The sequence below is a fragment of the Gasterosteus aculeatus genome, chromosome 6 (genome assembly GCF_964276395.1).
Source record: "Gasterosteus aculeatus chromosome 6, fGasAcu3.hap1.1, whole genome shotgun sequence".
NCBI classification, from domain to species: Eukaryota; Metazoa; Chordata; class Actinopteri; order Perciformes; family Gasterosteidae; genus Gasterosteus; species Gasterosteus aculeatus.
The window spans coordinates 10,790,426-10,808,407 of NC_135693.1; the positions used below are offsets into that span (position 1 = coordinate 10,790,426).

Consider the following 17,982-nt stretch of genomic DNA (forward strand, 5'->3'; position numbering starts at 1 on the left):
CACACACACTCCCATGCATCGAAATATTGTTGATCCCCTGAAAGCAGTAACCTGCTTCGACCACTGCAGGGCAGAGAAGAGCAACTCCTCCACTGGAGCTACATTTAAACTTAACATTTATGTAAAGGAAAACTTGAGGGAAACCCCAAGTAGAAGATGTAGTTAAGAAGACGAAATGTATATAATTGTTAATTTGGCATTTTTACTCAATTGATAAAACGACGTGGCCAAAACTAAAGCTTCTGTGAAGGTCAAAAAAAAGATTAAACCCAGCCAGTTCATTTTCTACCAAATCCATGCGTTTTAAAACAATAAAACCGTAAGGGTTAAATCTGTTTTGTAATTCTCTTCTGGCTTCGACAGAGCACAAAGCGCCAGCAGAAGCCCTGCCTCAGCAGTTTAGCCTGCCCAATAAAGCAGCGGGCCTCATACCATTGGGACGGGCTGACAACCACAGCCAGAGACAAGCCCATGCCACTCTGTCCTGCAGCCAGACAGGGAGAGGTCCCAGCAAACGCACACACACACACGCACACCTCCGCATCCATGCACGCAGACACAAATACAAAGCTCCACATGCATGAACATTCAAATTTGCTCTTTGAACACTTTATTGGTAGATATCAGATGAGGATTAGTCCCAGATTCTGAGAGTAACTTGGGAGATGGAAATGCAGCGATGTCAAGCTCTTTAATGTACATCATCTCTCTAAATCATGCACAATGAGACAAGCGCACGCACACACACACACACACACACACACACACACACACACACACACACACACACACACACACACACACACACACACACACACACAAGACCTGGCCATCACTTTAGAGTTCTGGAGTTGGGCTACAGTCCAAGACTCTTCACAGGAGTACAGGAAATGACATTTCCTACAGTTTGCCGGACACAGAGAAATAGACAGAGGGAGGGAGAGACTGTCAGGGAGGGAGAGGGAGAGAGAGAGAGAGAGAGAGAGAGAGAGTGAGAGAGAGAGAGAGGGAGAGAGAGAGAGAGACTACTGGCAGAGTGAGTGGGAGTTTCTAAGTTGGAACAGAGCATTTACTGTTTCATATTACACAGAAAAGAGGAGAAAGAGGAGAAGAGTTCAGAGTGGGCAAGGGCTGTCAGGGTGCTTTGAACGTAGCTGCTCATGTAGGGGCTTTGCAGTTGTCTGGGTTTATGGATTCGTTGATTGTGGAAAATGTACTTCTCTATAGTGGTTCTTGTCCTGACTAAGGCTCTGGTCACAGGTAAGTTTACCTTGTTTACAGCAATAACCAGTATGAAAGCGAGCAATTAGGCAGGAAAGAGAGTAAGTGAATGTGTCTAGAGTAACTTCATCGATAATGTTCACCACTGTGAAACATTTTGAGTTTACTCTGTAGCATGAAAATAATGTCAGACTGTAAAAAAAACACATCCTGATAGTCAGTGTCTCTACAATAACCTAAAGTGTACTAATTACCAACACATTGACATAACCAAAGGTTATATTTCTAACTGGGCTAAAATGGCTTTGTTTAAAATCAAAGCAGCTGAGTTAAGCAAGTTTGTTCCCTGTGATCAGTGGAAAGCTCTGTGTAATTTTCCTTCTATTGACAACCACTGAGTGAACTTATGACTCCTTCCCTCCTTATAATCTTTCTATTGTGTTACACTTTGCATTTGATTCAAGTCCTTCTTTCTGCTTTTGTGTTCAAATTTAATAGTCTAGAACTTTGGGGAGATTCCATGACTAACACCGCAACAAAAAAACAAACAACAAACAGCAAGGCAGCCCAGATGGTCCCTGTTATCTTTTTGTGTTTCTCTTTGCCTGTTTGGGGCTTCACCCTACTGAAGACAAATGCATCCCACCTGTAGATCCTCTTTTCCTGCCAGCCAACGCATATTGTGTGCAGACTTTGTGTCTCTTCTTGACAGACTTGAACCAGCTGTCGGTAGAAAGAAAAAAAAAAATACCTCAAGGGAAGTGAAAAAGGGGGGCACACAAAGTGTGTTTTAGTTCTCTGACTCTCAGTCCTCTCACATCTTCTAGCTGTTACGGACTGAATTCCCATCCAGCGATGAGCCTCATAAGTAAAACCATGAATCCAAGCAGCCACTGTGGGTTTGCATATAAACATATTCTGTCTAAATTCTACAATTATGGTTAATTGGCAGGAAATCAATCATCTTCCAAAAAGTAACTTTTCCCATGTGAGGCTCATTAGCAACTCTACTTAATTACTAATTTAAATAGCAGGGAGGGGGTCACACAAACAACTAGTTCACAGTGTTCTAAATGTCCTTATGCTTAGAAATACAAACACATTTTACGGTTTGGTTATATATATATATATATCAAACATTTATATACAATTATAAAACCTAACATCATTTTACTTGGGTCTTCTATCAACAGATGTATGTCAGGGCCTGAACGTGACCGTGACCCCTGGGCCTGTCGTCACGGTAACGGAGAAAGACAACGTGACCCTCTCCTGCCTGGTATCCCAGAGGAAGAGGAGCGGCAGCGTCCTCATCCTACGCTGGTTCTTTTCTCCCCTCGCGACTCCCACTCTCGCGCCCCCTCCGCCCCCCCTATCGCCCTCCCCACCTGCACTCGAGCCCTCTCAGTTTCTCATTGTGAAGACGGGCGTGAAGAAGAACACGCTGTATGGGAACTACACCCGTCGTTTCCCCCGGCCGAAGTTCGGTCTGTACGAGGAGACGGAGGGAGAGGTGTACCAGCTGCTGATTGTCAATGTGACAGCAGGGATGGACCAGGGTTTCTACAGCTGCCGGGTCCAAGAGATTCGCAAATACAAAGAGACGTGGAGAGCATCATCTAATGGTACCAGCACCACACAGCTGACAGGTAATTCAAATGTGACCCGTAACACATTCTGACCCGTAACACATTCTGCCCTCCATGTCAAGAATGGAATTCATTCAATTTAACCTTTGTTTTCTTTTGTAGAGAAAAAACAAATCTATCTCTCATGGCAATCTGATAAAATAGATGGGGTTTTACTTTGTTTGGCCTTAGACAATTCATTTTCTTTTGTTTTTATACTCCTTTTTTTGTCACACCGCTGTGTAATCCTGATCACCAACAAAAGAGAATCAAACCCAACGAGGGAGTTCTGGAGTTATTAATCTCACAGGGTTTTCCATGGAATGGTCCTCTCCAAGCACTCCCTCTGCAGCCACACACATTCAGCTGAAACATGCTGTCCGCGTTGGATGGAAATAACGACATACAGGAGGAGCAGTTTTTTTTTACTCTAGCTGCGCTTTGCTGTATGTGTCTGACTGTGACCCCAATCCTCTGGCATTTCCATCTGAAAACAATGAGCTCACACAGCCAAACCGCATTCAACAGTCTCCCTCTCTGTGCAAGAGTGTGAGGAGTGTTGCTGAGTTGGGTTTGTTAAAAAAAAAAAAAACACTGCATACATGACGTCAGCATTATGGGTTTACTTTAATGCAAGCCTCAGGAAAGAAAATTACTGGAGAATTTGGTTGCAGTGGAACCTAACAAACAACTTGAATTAATCAGGTTAAAACATGTTTTAATCACATGCAATAACATCTATTTCTTTACACTGCACGACCCTTCGTCTGATTTACCTGCATGCTCTGGAAGGCCATCTGTCACAGTGTGATGTGGATGAACCTGTTCGTTAGATATCAGAGATGCTGCTATACCAAGCTAGCGTGGCTTCACCTGATACCATTGCACAGTTTACGTTTGACTAGTTTTATGTTAGAAAAGCGGCACGGTGTGAGTCAGAGAGAGAGAGCGATCTGACAACGCCCTGCCCTATATTCAGGGCAACGTCCCGCTATGGAAGCCACACAACCTCAGGCATCTCCAACATCCGTTGACCACAGAACAAGAGACACAAAGGCTGGTATTGGAAGGGTAGATTAAGAGAAAACTGTTCATGTAATCGTCATACAGGGAACCCCTGTCTCTGCATTTCAATCTGCAGGTCTCAGAGCAATGACCACACTACACTCATATATAAGTATCAAATACGTTCGTACACTCCCACATCGCTCAACCACAACTATAGAACTAACAGTTGAGTGATTTCTGCTTTTCTAAAATGTAAAAATCTGAAAGAATCGTATTCACCCGTGCTCTCCGACTAGCTTTTTAATTAATGCCGTTTCGGCGGTTGTTGTTTTTTATGACTCGTCTTCCCAGCTGCACTGATGGGGGAGAGCAGATGAGCTTAAATCTGTACCGCAGGGTTTTTTCATGAAAACCTGCACATTATAAACTTGAGCCGGTGTCGACGCATGTGTAGAGAGTCAGTATTTGAATTGCTCCCTAACAGCCAACCTGTGAAGCGGAGGCCAGTGTGATCAGATGTGCGGTTTGGCCTGCGGTTAACCAAAGTGTAAAAGGTCCGATATGTGGTTGACTTACTCATTAACTGCTCACATGGTGGAGCGATGCCTGTGAAATGCAGTCCGTCACTTCTTCAGATAAGTTAGCCGATAATTTGCAAGTCTGTCATTATTTTCCATTTAGTGGTTGACGGTGGACAATATAACGGGAACACAATGCAACCTAATAAAGTCCAGTAAAACACCATAGTGTCCCTTCATAATGTTCCCAACAAAATATTTATATTTATATATATTTAGGAATTAGGAAGTCAGTATACAGCGGTGTGTGATTTCGCACAAAGCCTTCTCCTTCCTTAAAATCTCTATGATCAAACCTTTGTATTAACCTTGTTTCCTGGACTGGATACATAAATTACAAATAACAAGGTTTACAAAGACAAAATCAAACACAGTAGTATCTTGAAACACACATGACTGGTGTTGCGTTAGACATCTTCCATCTGCCAGTAAAACTGAACAAACGTTAGTTGATTCAGTTTTCCATTTTTGCTCACACAAAAGCCATTGTGTTGCTCCCTGACGTGAATTAAGACTATATTCAGATTGAGCGGCCGAGACATTTGACAATTCTGCAGGCAGATCAGCAGTCTAGAAACAGGCTGGAAGTCAATTAGAGTTAATATCTTATCATTTCTTATTAATATGTTTATCAACCTGTGTTTAAAAGACATATTAAAAACCCATTATGGGAACACTAAGTAATTTATGTACATAGCTTGTGCTCACTCTCTCCTCAACCTTTTGCTAAATACCCCTGACCTACATACAACCCATCACTCATTGACAAACATTGACAACAACTTCCTTCTTCCTTCTCTTCTCACACTTGAAAGCAAACAAAAAGACAGTTGCAACATCAAACGATTGTGAATCGACCAACAAAAGGAAGTGGCGACGCAGAGCTATGGGAAACCACCAAACACTGTCCAAGAACAGCAACGCAACAAGGCCTGTGTGTGCGTGTGCGTGTGCGTGTGCGTGTGCGTGTGCGTGTGTGTGTGTGTGTGTGTGTGTGTGTGTGTGTGTGTGTGTGTGTGTGTGCGTGGTGGGTTTGGCCGATGCTGCAGCATATTCTTCCTTCATGTGCAGTTTTGATATTTATGGAAACCACTGAGGCTGTCTGCTTTGTGGGGATTGTGCCATCAGACAACAGCAATTTCAAAATGATTTTTTGTCCGGGTAAAGTTTTCTACCCTCGACGTATTGTTTTTGTATTGCTCACTGGTCTGGTCTTTTTGTCACATTCTTCTGCAGTTCACTTCACTCTGGAGATCGGTAGCAATGACGGACTGTGGCGTTTGTATGCAGGTACTGTTTAACATTTATTCTTTCTTCTGTTATACTTCACCACATATAAGTTCCATGTTTTTGTTTTATAGATGTGCATTTATGTGCTGTGCTGATTTGCTCACTGGGCCTGTTGTCCATCCTCCTGTTCACTGTGGTTCTCACCTGCCAGTACTTTCACAGAAGACACCGGCTCAAAGGTGGAACCGTTTTTTCTCCTTTGTCAGTAACGTCACATTTATAACCTTGTATTTCATTTTTTCTATTCAAAACAGTAGCTGGACAACTTTGCTAATTTAAAAATCAAGAATATCTCCATCTGCTAATTTCTCCACAGATAGATACCTTCTAGTGAAGTGTCCAGAAAGCAGGTGCAGTTTATTTTATTAAAACTACTAAATCATTAAAAAATTACTGATTCTTTTTTATGATTACTGGTTGGAATGCAAAATTCAATGCAATAGAGATTAACAACTGATCCATTGGATAAATAATAATTAATGTAGTTGACACTTTAACATTTTTGCCCCCTGCAGCTCAGGGGAGACTGTGACCAGCTCCAGCAGTTCCTCCAGTTCCTCCCCGAAAGCCCAAAGGAAAGACACGAGACAGAAACCCAAACTCCCAGACGTCCCACCAACTCACATTCCAGCCAAAGGTGAGGAAACATTTCAAGTGCTGACTGTATTCTTTTTCAGGGAAATTTAATCTTTCAATAGTTGCCCAATTTCTATGTACGGTGGTCTTAAAATAAAGCAAACCTGTGACCCCATGTTACTGGTTAAACAGTGTGGAAATGAGCTTTAAGCAGTTTAAAAAGCATTTTCCTTTTCAGAATGTTAGATTTAATGTCGTTTTATTGGTCCAGAGACGTCCAATACTTCACAGAAAGGTGAGAAAAAAAGGGACCTTATGACTTTGATCAATAGATTAGAATACAAATTACGTAGTGAACTTTATATTGATTTATCAATATTGAGTAATCACCACGATATTTCACTCACTCAGGTTGAGTGGTGCTCAGTGGCTCAGCAAATAATACATTGAACATATAGAAAGAAAACATTTAGATAATTTGAATTTCCCCTCATATCCAAACCAATTGAAGACAGAAGTCACAGGGTGGTGGAAAAAAACAATTAGTGGGTAAAGAAATCTCGAATAAATGAGAAAGTACAAAAGCGGAAAATTATGTCTAGCGCGATTCAATTTCCTTGGGAAAAAAAATGTTTAGTCTATTTAGAAACTGGAGACTGAAACTTTATACTTTCTCAGGTGAGATCCAGCTGATATTTGATGTAGAATCAATACTGATAATGAAAACATTACGAGGGTCCAAGGGTGTATGTTTCTGTAAAAAACTACACTTTGACTAGATTTAGTATAAAAGCTGTTGTGAAGGATTCTTTCTTTCAGCCACACGGTCCTCTTAGCTGCTCATTTGGTCTCTTTATTTCAGTGCCTGTTGCTGTAAAGAGACCTCAGAAGCCCAAAAGGTTAAAGACTCAGCTCAGGAGGACCTCCACTGTAAGTCAGACAAACACACAATGTCTACTTCACTCACAAAAGCCTTTATGAAGGATATTCACTTAACTCTGCAGTTACAATAATTTATTAACATTTTGATGAAACTAATTTCATGCGCAGAGTTGTTATTGAGGCAAATGCAAGAGGGAATATGTCTCATGACTGCACGATTTTCTACAGGAGTTTATTGCCGTCGCTTCATTCGGTTATGAGCTTGATAATTCTATTTTGCTTTATTGCTTCTCAAACACAATTATTTATTTAGAGTGCTTCAATAGTTTTACATCCACAATAAAAATGTCAAAGAAATATGTAACTACTCAAACTAAGGATCATCAGTATCTCTACTAATCTCTGTGATGGTCTAGTAAAACAAAACACACGAGATTTTGCAGGAACATATTAATTGGATAACTGCAGGAGAACTTGATGTTGGATAAGTCTCTTATTGTGACAAAAGTCTTTTGAGTAAACAGAATGTTCCACGATGTCCTGTAAACACATGCGTTCTGCTGCTGAAAATAACTAAATGGATGCTTTCCATTGAATGTGGAAATAAATAAAAATACAAACTTTACAATACTCAACGCAGACAGGTATTTATACACATACTTATAAACACCTTTAAAAAATGCTCATTGTGTACATTTTGATATCAGATACATTTCCTCTATTGCCTTACCTCTGGAGTATCTTATCCTTCAAGATTCGCTCACTCATTCCCTCCCTCCTTCAGCCTCAGGTGTCACATGAGGACAGTCTGACATATGCAGAATTGGAGCTGGTCCGACCGAGGCCAGAGCCCCCGGCCTCCCTCGGTCCCGACCCCGCGGCCTCCGGATCGGACACCGTGTACGCTCAGATCGTCTTCCAGGAGAAACAGCTGTAAAAGGAGCCGCTCTGGACACTTGAATTCCATAGTACATCCAAAGGAGGGCAATCCAACGGAGTGTCGATCAAAAGGACAATATTTATGAACTTTCAGTGTGCCATTATGGTTTTGTTTCTTTGCTGTTGGTAAATGAGGGTTTTGTATTTCCTCCGGCACAGATCCATCCCAGCACAGCTGCTTGGGGTCTTATTATTTTTGTTGTTCCGTTTGTTGGCTTAGCTGGCCTGTGAGCCAGATGTTTATAGATGCTCTTAACGTTAACTATTCTTCTCAGGAGACTATTTGGATATAAACTGTTGTCCAGGCTCTTACTGCAGTATTGTAATGTTACACATTTCAAAATAACTTATTACGGTACTAATATTCCAAATTAATAAATGTATGCCCTGGGTCTTTGATTCATAAAAATACTGTCTTTTCTTTTTAAAGTGGATTAAACTTTGTTGCATTGCTCTATAATTTATTCATGGTCACAACAAGCAAATGCTTTCCCACAACAAGATATTTCAAACAGCTGCAGTGCACTCAGTGGTGCACATGGTGGAATTTGTGTAACACGGCACAGGCATGAACAGTAAACATGAATCACGCACGCAATATGCCTCAAGTGCCGGGGAAGGGCGAGGGGTGTAGGCCATTCTGTGAAGGTCAGTGTATGAAAAATGGGGTGAATATGAAAGGGTGCGGATGTGCATCATTCTCTTTCTCCACGCGCCTCTCTGTGTGAGTGGGAGAGATCCAGAGTGAGACCATCATCCCCCACAGTTCAGGCTAACTGACTCGGATGAACTCGCTAATGACTACATTTATTCAAATTAGACTAATTGTAATCATGGTTAATAATTAACTTTACAGTGCATTATAATTGGGTTAGGCTACAAGATGGTTCTGCCTAGGTGCAATAATTTATTTGATTTAATTATTCTAAGGAACCCAATGGTTTGACATTTCATATCATAAAACCAGCGACGTAGAGAGAATGGAGATGGCCGATAGCTTTGGAGAAGGTCATTGCTCGCTCTCTGGGAAGAATTATGAGGACTATTTTCCACTCTATTAAGCTACTCCACTTAGCACAATTAGCCACACACACAAAAGGTTAAAGAGAAAGACCTCTCGCTTCATGACAGAGAGGGCTGGTGCATGTGCATGAGAACAGCCGACACAGAAGGCCTCAACAATCCACCATCACTGGAAACGCTGACTTATTTATTAGTGCAATTATGAAAGAATGTATTGTGCTTTTACGCTGAAAGATATAGATCAATGTTTATCTGTCTGATGTGGCTGAAAAGACACACACACACACACACACACATGCACGCACAACGAGCAGGAAGCCTTAACAAGGTCCAAACACATCCATGAGAGACATTTTCCATAATCATGAAAAGCATTCATGCACTCCACAAAATCATTGTGGAAACAGAAACAAAGAAAGCTCAGTAAACTATTTACAACTAATTAGAATTAGTTGAACATTCAGAATTGTTCATACCGCAACCATGAATCAGAGCACTTTTATGATCCTTGATGCTTGTTGGGCATTTGGTGAGAAGTGAACTGCTCCAGCTCGGCAATGCTTTCAGGAAGCTCCTTTCCTGAGGAACATTGGCTGAGCATGAAGTCATCGCTCACAAAGGTTCCAGTTAGTTCCACTGCAGGCGTCTGCTGTGCACACTAGTTCGCTTTGCTGGAGCACCAACAGCTAATTTAAATGATGGGCATTTTTAAATACCTACAAATTCACCCGGGAGCAATGCCAGTGTCCTTCTGAGCCTTTATGCATCTCAGATGAAAGCCTACATCTCAGTTACAATCAAAATCACAGACACTCCCAGAAGAAGATTTATATCAAAGCATTTGCAATAGTTTTATTCATTTGTTGAAATTCAGTATTTACAAAATACAGAATTAAATATCAATGCAGGAGATAAAATATTCTATACGGTCAAAGATTTGAACGTACCAAATAAAAAATGTAACAGTTCTCGCTGAACGCACAGAACAGAAGTCACATAAGGCAGGTGGTCTCATGGCTCAGACATGGGACACTGATGGACTGCCCTCACTCACAGGTCCAGGTGAATACTCGGCCCCAGGCATCGCCTGCCAACAAAGTCGCATGGCTCCTACACAGGAGAGAGTGCGCTTAAAATGTGAAAATCTTTGAAATCAAAAAATATATATTTTGTAAGAACAAAGGGATTCAGCGTACCTGGATATGCCCAGCGCTGTGATGGCGGGACTTTTCTTGCTCCGGCGCTGCGACGCGGCCTGACCTCTGTCCAGCTCCTGACACAATACCAGATGTCTCTCCCAGCCGGTAACGTGGCGTGAGCTGCTCACTGTGGACACATCGTCAACTCTTATTCGTTATTATCACAAGGTGGGGGCTTACCCTGTACGTAACCCTGACCCAGCAGTCCCCGCAAGAAAAAATATGGCTTTTTTATATGCGGTCAGCGGGCCGCTCAAGGGAGAAAAATCCCTCGAATATAAATGCTTTAGTGTTACGTAAAGACTTGCCTCAATGTAATTTGCAAGGCATAATACTCCTATGAGGTGACGCGGGGCTGTAACCAACGTATGCCAAATTGGATCTGGGTATTATTGCTTTCTAAATTATACACGCACACACGTCAGCAGAATTACTCATCAGTGTTTACTGCCTCTATGTTTAATAACTTTATAACAACATAATTCCTGCTAGCCCTAATGCTAGTGAGTGATGGGGTAAGCATTACAAGCTCTCATCTGGAACAACGCTTTCTAGCTCTGAGATGAGCGGTTAAAAATAATCATCTCACACTTAAGGATGTATCTAATTAGGAAGCGATGGGCTTCTTTTGAAACACATCATTTCCTTTTGTGCGGTCGCAATCGAGTCGCACTTTTTCGCTGTCGCTGTCAGACTCTCCATAACCCTTTGTAGCTTTAAATAAAATACCTATATGTATATATCCCATCCTGCTGCCAGTAACATTACCTTCTCGCTCTGTTCGGTCTCGCCCTGGGGACACAGGCTCTTCTGGAGGGCCAGGTAATTGTGTTCTTGTGTACTCTGTCTTCCATATCTGTATGAGGGACACATAACGAGTAGCAAAATCAGACATAATTCAACATAACAATCACACTCACATGAGCACCAACGACTTCGGGTACACGTCCCATAACTCATGGTAATAATAAAGTAATAATACCATTCGTGTTTGCGTATGTGTGTTGTGCACGTGATGTGGGAACCCACTCCCAAGAAAAGCCCAATTTAGAGTTTGCAGCATTGATTGCAGCGAGGCAATGTGTGCTCATATTAATGCTACACAAAAGCAGTTACACACAGACCCCCACACACAAACCATATGCTTCTTTTAATACCTTGATGGATACCCAAGCTAAAGCAATGCCTCTTTCAAGCCACATTTGAATACAATATAAAAATAAATCAGACTCTCCTGCTGATCTTTTAGTCAAAGAAAAGACCGTAAACACCACTGTGTGTTTTCTTGGGCTATGTCATCACAAGCACACAAAAGAAAATAATAATAATAACATACACGTATGACGCCGTCTGCGCAGCCAGTGACGACGACGTTCTTTGCATCCCACTCGTGTCGCTGTGTGAAGCGGACACACAGGACATCCGCCCGGGGGCCGCAGGACGTGTCGGTGCGGGTCAACAGTTGACCCTTCATGGTCCACAGGTAGAGCAGAGGTCCTGCACATGACGCAATCTCACCCTTGGTCAGAAAAAACCCAGTATTGAGGCCCATTTGCACAACGACAGGCTGGCTTTGCACACAACAACAACAACAACAACAACAGAACAACAGGTATGCAGACTTACAGTGAGCTCATTGATAGCCAGGGCAGAGACGCTGGTTGTGTGTCCTGCTAGCTGGGTGATGTAGCTCAGCTCCTCCATGTCCCACAGGATGCAGGTGAGATCACGGGAGCCACTCACTATCACGCCGTGGACCTCGGACACCGCCAGACACGTCACGGAGTCCGTGTGACCGTACAGCGGCTAAAAAGGAAAGTCGGGTTAATATGAGTGTGGATGTGCGTGCGAGTGCGTCGCGGGGGAAATGTTTGTGTGGGAAACCAACCTGTCTGAGTTTCATGTGAGTGAGTCTGTCCTTGTTGACAGCGACGTCCCACACACACACCACAGTGCTGGTTCCTGCAGTCACGACGGTTCTCTGGTTGGGACAGGCGGCGCACAGCGTCGCCCCCCAGTCACACAAACTTTCACACACAGCGAAGGTCTGGAGAAGCACACACACGAGTAGACCATTGTGACTGTGTGTGAATTATCTACACCCCTTTGAATGAGTTTATGGGTCTGCTTTGGCATTTTTCATAATGTATGTGATGAAGACTGTAGTTGTTAGTAACAAAATAACCTTTTTGGATCTGTCAAATTACTTTGATACTAATGCGAGTATTTATTTGTATTATATCTCTGTCAAGCAGTTGCCACAGCTAACAGCAGTGTGTAGCGCTCTGAAGTGAGTTGAAGCTTGGCAGATCATAAAGATCGCCTAACTGTTTTGATTGGGTGACTAGTGATGTCAGAGACAGCTGACACTGAAAAGCCGACCACGTGTGTGTGTGTGTGTGTGTGTGTGTGTGTGTCTGTGGCTTCACCCACCCCCAGTGAGATGTTTCATTTGTATGGTTCCTATTTAAAAAGGTTGAGCAACAATACAAACAACACAAACTGGAACCTACCGAACGGGCAGACAAACCTTTTCAGTGCCGTAGTTTCCAAAGGAGCAGCTGTAGTCAGGGAAGCCCCAGCTGAAGAAGCAGCCCGACAGCGGCGACAGGAAGAGGCGGAATCCCTCCAGGACCACAACCTCTTTTTCCAGACACAGTATCTGACCCACCGGGCCCCTCGGCAGTTCTGCAGAAAGGTTTACAGTGATACTGAGAGTGCTGCACCATCAGCAAGAAGTTGTAGATGAAAGTAAGATGAGTTGGGGTTTATTTTTCTTCATAATTTATGTCATAAAAAAAAGTTATGGTGTAAAAAATAGAACAGGTGACCTCATTCTGTCCTACGTTTACCTGAATAATCTTGCCCCAGCCAAAGTAAGGGCTTTTCAAAAACATCATGTTAAAGACTTTGGTCGCTCTGTAAACTTGTGAAGAATTTCATTAAATTGACCACAGAAAACCAGGCAATTAAAACAGCTATTCCCGGGTCACAACATGCTGAGGCTCTGTCCGGGGGGGACACCTGCATCCTGGACAGCACAAGTAATAAGCGTGTGTGTGTGTGTGTGTGTGTGTGTGTGTGTGTGTGATGCAGAGAGAGAGTGGCAGTAATTGTTCCTGTAAATGACCTCTTCATGCAGGAGCAGACGTTGTGTCTGTTCGTTCATTATATTCCATCGCCACCTCGGCTTCTTAAATCCCAGGAAAGAAACTATGCCTGCATGATTTTTAGCATTCTTCCTCCTATTCGTCTCTATCTGCTTATTGATCTGATCAGGCGCTCTGAGATTTAATATGAAATGTAATATGCAGGAATCTCTCCCCGAGCATTCACAGATTCATCTCCTCTCCCTCAGTGGGCCTGTAGGGATATTCAGATTATTAAATAGGGCTCAGCGGAAAAGCCATCTCCATATTGTAGCTCTAACAGATAGCTCCTTCTACCCTTCCATAGTGTAAATTAATCAATGGACAGACAGTCTCACTCTGTTTCAACGATCCTCTTGAGATTTGGGCACATCTTATATATAATCATTTAGATAAAAGTGTGAAATTCAATAAAGGAGGAACAATACCAAATGGTGACAAACGCATAGGCCTCTAGTTTACTCAGCATTCTGTTAAACCAGATGTTTTGGCAATCATGTTTATTCGTTATGATTAGTTTTTTAATTTTGCGCCTTCATTTAACATTTGAGTTGAGTGTGTGCTAAATATGAGGCTACAGCCAGCTGGTGGAAACTGCCGGCCCGCCTCTGTCGAACAATTCCCCAAATCTTCAACAATTTCTTCCCCCTCTTGTAATTGTTTATCTGTACCTCTAAATGGCTGCACAGTGGTCTTCAGATTATCCAGTTTGAAGAAAAAGGGAGTCGGATGGGCTGTTGATGACCCTTCTTTCTTACTGCCACTGCGAGGTGGATGTGGCTTGGTGAAGAGCTATTGAAGAGACACGGATGATTCACATTTTTTGTTTTTTACCATTTTTGCACTGCAGCTTTTTTCTTTTTACCTGTTTGGGAACTTGGCCAAAGTTGCTGACGTATCCCAAGATTGTGCTTTTGATGAGGGGGTCGCTAGCATCCCTGCGGCCTTTCTTAGCATAGAAGTAAGGGTGGAACGTGTTCACGCTTTCTATTGCAGCAGGACCTTGCTGCCGGTACCCAAAAATCAGGTCGATCCACAGGTGGAGGTTGGCACTCACGTAGTCACTTTCCAAGGCCTGAGGGAAATTGTGGCAAACAATTAAGTCAAGAAAAATGATAAACGTACTATATATGCACTGGGCAGTCCTTAATTACGGAATGTGGGGGCCCGCTGTTATAACAGAGGCAACAAAAACATTAATATGAGAGTTTAGAAAAAGAAGAAACTTCTACAAGAATTCACAAGCAATCAAATTATTCAGGTACAGCATTTCTTCCAAAAGTCCATTTAGAAGTCTGGAACAGCAGGACATGTTATGAGCGTGTCTTCATGTCTGAATTAAAGAATCATTTGTGTGGAATTAGCCGGCGATTGGTTTTTAAGAGTTAATAAGGAGAAGTGGGCTTTATGACCAGCATGTGCATCCTTGTACCCAATGTTAATAAACCCATCCTGGAATACCAGAAAATGTGGGGAAAAAAACATCATAACAAGGATATATTGTCCTGAGTTAATTTGTCTATGAAAGGAAAAAACAATCTCCTAAAGTCACTAATTTTATGAGAATGGTGGGCAATATGAGTAGTTCAGTAGATTACAGAGTGATAACCATCATAGATGCCCCAGGAATGGAAAAAAGGAGGGTCTCAAAGAAGAAATCAGACCACCAGAGAGAAAGTGAGACATACAATAACACCACACAGCAAAAGGGGAAAAAGGGCTTAAAAGATTTTAGCTCATAAACAGCTGGAAGAAATGATGGCATTATGAAAAATGGCCTCTTGCGCTGGCGCTGAATGCTGCTGAATACGCTTGTTGTCCTTCGCTGTCTGTCATCAAAACTTCAGATGAATGCCTTTTCATAGATTGTCTCGATAAGCAAAACAACCGGTCATTATATTTGAGTAGTCAGTCAGTGCTGCAAGTCACTGAACCAAGCTCAATGACACAAACAGGCTTTAGAGACTATGATGAATAAGACAGTGGCGGCTGTGAATAAGATCTGTCTCTTATACTGTGGTGGAAAGAACAAAGGCCAACAGAATGACTGTAACTAACACGATTACAGTCCAACGGCTACACTACACACTTGTTTCAGATGCTAAAGCATTGTGTCTTATGTGCACCATCAAGTTTAAACAAACATCATCAGCCCATTTAGGAACATTCCCGTAATAGTCGACAGACAATCCTGGTGAGGCGGGGGTCACTGACCTCTCGGTGGTTTCTAATGAACTCTTGGGGGTCCCCTTTCGCCCACGGAGGCAGCTCCACATCTCCCAGAGCGGTACCATCGCCCATGGAGCCTACGGAGAAATGGATTAAAAAAATGGAGTTTAAAGAAGTAAAGTCTGTAGAGTCAACGCAATGTTTTCATCAGGGGTTCTCCATGTTTTGTTAGTGTTTAATTTGTGTGCTTAACTAGAACAACCACAAGACATGTGTGTGCTTTAGCAATTGAGTAATTTCATTTACATTTCTGCAAGTCAATGTTAACAAATGGTTATTTTACGTTGACGAAATAAGGGCAATAAAAGTATTTTGATTACGATTTGTTAAAAAATAAATGAAGTTATACAAAATACTTTGGGCCCATAAATAAACAGCGCTTGTAAAGGGCCAATATCACTCGTTCTCATTCGTCGAGATACACAGAGGATGACTTTTGTGACTGACCCAGCTGGATGTGGTTGGAGTTGAGCAGGAAGTCGGGCAGGTAGAAGAACTCTGGGATGAGCTCTCTGACGTCCCCTGTGTTGTCTCTGGAGGCCGACTCCCATTCCTTCTTCACGCTGTAAAACATCCGCTCTGCGATGTCAAAGCCTCCCTGCGGGAAGACGACGCACAGCACTGTCAGACTGCCGGCGCACCGCCGAACCAAACTTTACAACAATCGTATTAATAAAGCAGTTATGCTTGATTCAGTGCAGTGCGTGTTATTTTATTTCCTTCATTGTATTATGTAAGCAGGAAATGCTTGCTTCTATTTGAAGAAAGCTTTTCATCTTTCTGTAAAATTCCATAATCTATGATGGAAATCTCATGAGGGAGAATGTAATTTAGAATAAAACAATTACCTCAATGAATGAAAATAGCATATATACGGGTAAACTTGGTTAGAGATGTAAATCCATTTATGGATATTACTACACACCCGTTATGTGCTTCAGAAGACAAAAAGCCACCGTAATTCACCAGACCAACATCTTTATTGCTTTATTCTGACTATCAAATATGCATGGCTTTCCATTATAATCAATTGGATGCTGTATCGTAATTTGGTAATATCCGAGGCTATTTGCAATCGCTTCTTTAAGATGCTTTCTTTAATTATTTGCATATATATTGAAATCTCCCAATGATCTGCTTTGAGACCAAAGCTGCACTAAAATGATCTGAAGTGCTGAAAATAGCCCATGTAAGAGGTTTGTGTCGGAAAGTAAAACAAAAGTGATGAACTTCAGTGGGCCTGTGGAACCCTGGGTTTGCACAAGGGCCTGTGGATTCGTGGAAGTGCACTGACTTGGATTTATAAGGGACCATGAATGAGTTTCTGAGACCTGCAGTGCCTGGAAGGTGTGTGAAAAGGGCTCCATCCGGACAAGGAAGGAGCATACGATGATGGCTGAGGAGTAGTGGGTGCAGTAGTGGCATTGGGCAGACAAATTTCCTAAAGAGTGAAATTTCGCAGAATAAAATTTCAGTGGAACAGCAAAAGACAAGAACAATAAAAAGTGAAGAACAAAAAACATACCTTCATCCTCAATGCTCTCAATTTCTTCATATCTCTCGATGAACATTCGTCTCCTTTTTTCTGTCTGAGCTCCCATCGGCTTAGAAAGGTCACGGAAAGTCAAAGGATCCGACAAATCGAGCGTCTATAAAGGACAGTAAATCCAATACTTTTATTACCTCACCGCCCTACAATATGAATATAAATGTTCATAACAGGAGGCCAATGTGTGTGAGCCAACCTCCGACTGGTAGTCCGCAAGAACCCACGGGAAGACTGGATACTGCATCAGGTCATTGTACGTCCTCCCAGCGATGGTGTTCAGATGCATCAAGTACTCAAAGTTGCTTATGTCCCCTCTCTTGAAGACAGATACAGGAACATAGTTGCGATCAGTGGAATAAATTGTTATTAATAAAAATGAACTACTTTACATAATTACCCAGAGGACAAAGAATGTTTGTTTTGTACCAACCTCAAAATTATATTCCGAATAATACAGAAAATAAACATGGACTCATCAAATATATATGAAAAATAAAATCGCTACAAATAATTTGTAGAGTAACCAAAGTTGTCAAAAAGGTAGAGAAATAGTATAATATTTATCTTAAAAAAGTAGTAGGGTAAAAGTGGTGCTTGCATTACACCACTATAATTAAACGGTTTTGATGGCCTCTACTGATGTTGATCTTTAAAAAAAAAAAAAAAAACTTCAACAAACCCAAATGGCTGAGGGTCTGTTTATTTCATTAC

General features: G+C 42.0%; 2 protein-coding genes across 4 annotated transcripts in view; one reads left to right on the forward strand and one right to left on the reverse strand.

The window, feature by feature from the left end:
- Window positions 1-912: 912 nt before the first annotated feature.
- vstm4a (V-set and transmembrane domain containing 4a) lies at window positions 913-8,531 on the forward strand. Its single transcript, XM_040177819.2, has 8 exons — window positions 913-1,260; window positions 2,415-2,870; window positions 5,672-5,725; window positions 5,797-5,904; window positions 6,042-6,075; window positions 6,241-6,362; window positions 7,164-7,231; window positions 7,968-8,531. The coding sequence occupies exons 1-8, from the start codon at window positions 1,212-1,214 to the stop codon at window positions 8,118-8,120; spliced, it is 1,044 nt and encodes a 347-aa protein (XP_040033753.2). The 5' UTR covers window positions 913-1,211; the 3' UTR covers window positions 8,121-8,531.
- Window positions 8,532-9,971: 1,440 nt separating this feature from the next.
- The window catches only part of wdfy4 (WDFY family member 4), a 41,560-nt gene continuing 33,549 nt past the window's right edge, over window positions 9,972-17,982 (reverse strand). For all 3 annotated transcript variants that reach the window (XM_040177818.2, XM_040177817.2, XM_078104850.1), the window contains 14 exons: window positions 17,468-17,587; window positions 17,248-17,371; window positions 17,054-17,163; window positions 16,170-16,320; window positions 15,708-15,799; window positions 14,359-14,568; window positions 14,165-14,285; window positions 12,875-13,032; window positions 12,233-12,391; window positions 11,971-12,150; window positions 11,681-11,863; window positions 11,113-11,200; window positions 10,342-10,471; window positions 9,972-10,255 (listed from right to left, as the gene is read on the reverse strand). In XM_040177818.2, coding sequence (XP_040033752.2) covers window positions 10,192-10,255; window positions 10,342-10,471; window positions 11,113-11,200; window positions 11,681-11,863; window positions 11,971-12,150; window positions 12,233-12,391; window positions 12,875-13,032; window positions 14,165-14,285; window positions 14,359-14,568; window positions 15,708-15,799; window positions 16,170-16,320; window positions 17,054-17,163; window positions 17,248-17,371; window positions 17,468-17,587 — 1,890 coding nt within the window. In that variant the 3' untranslated portion in view covers window positions 9,972-10,191. The remainder of the gene's footprint in view (window positions 10,256-10,341; window positions 10,472-11,112; window positions 11,201-11,680; window positions 11,864-11,970; window positions 12,151-12,232; window positions 12,392-12,874; window positions 13,033-14,164; window positions 14,286-14,358; window positions 14,569-15,707; window positions 15,800-16,169; window positions 16,321-17,053; window positions 17,164-17,247; window positions 17,372-17,467; window positions 17,588-17,982) is intronic.

Excerpts from the sequence above, each read along its gene's own strand:
- vstm4a (XM_040177819.2), top strand. The coding sequence starts at position 1,212 with ATGTACTTCTCTATAGTGGTTCTTGTCCTGACTAAGGCTCTGGTCACA. Across the intron at positions 1,261-2,414 it reads GACTAAGGCTCTGGTCACAG|ATGTATGTCAGGGCCTGAAC; the intron begins GTAAGTTTACCT and ends TTCTATCAACAG. Across the intron at positions 6,076-6,240 it reads GTGAAGTGTCCAGAAAGCAG|CTCAGGGGAGACTGTGACCA; the intron begins GTGCAGTTTATT and ends TGCCCCCTGCAG.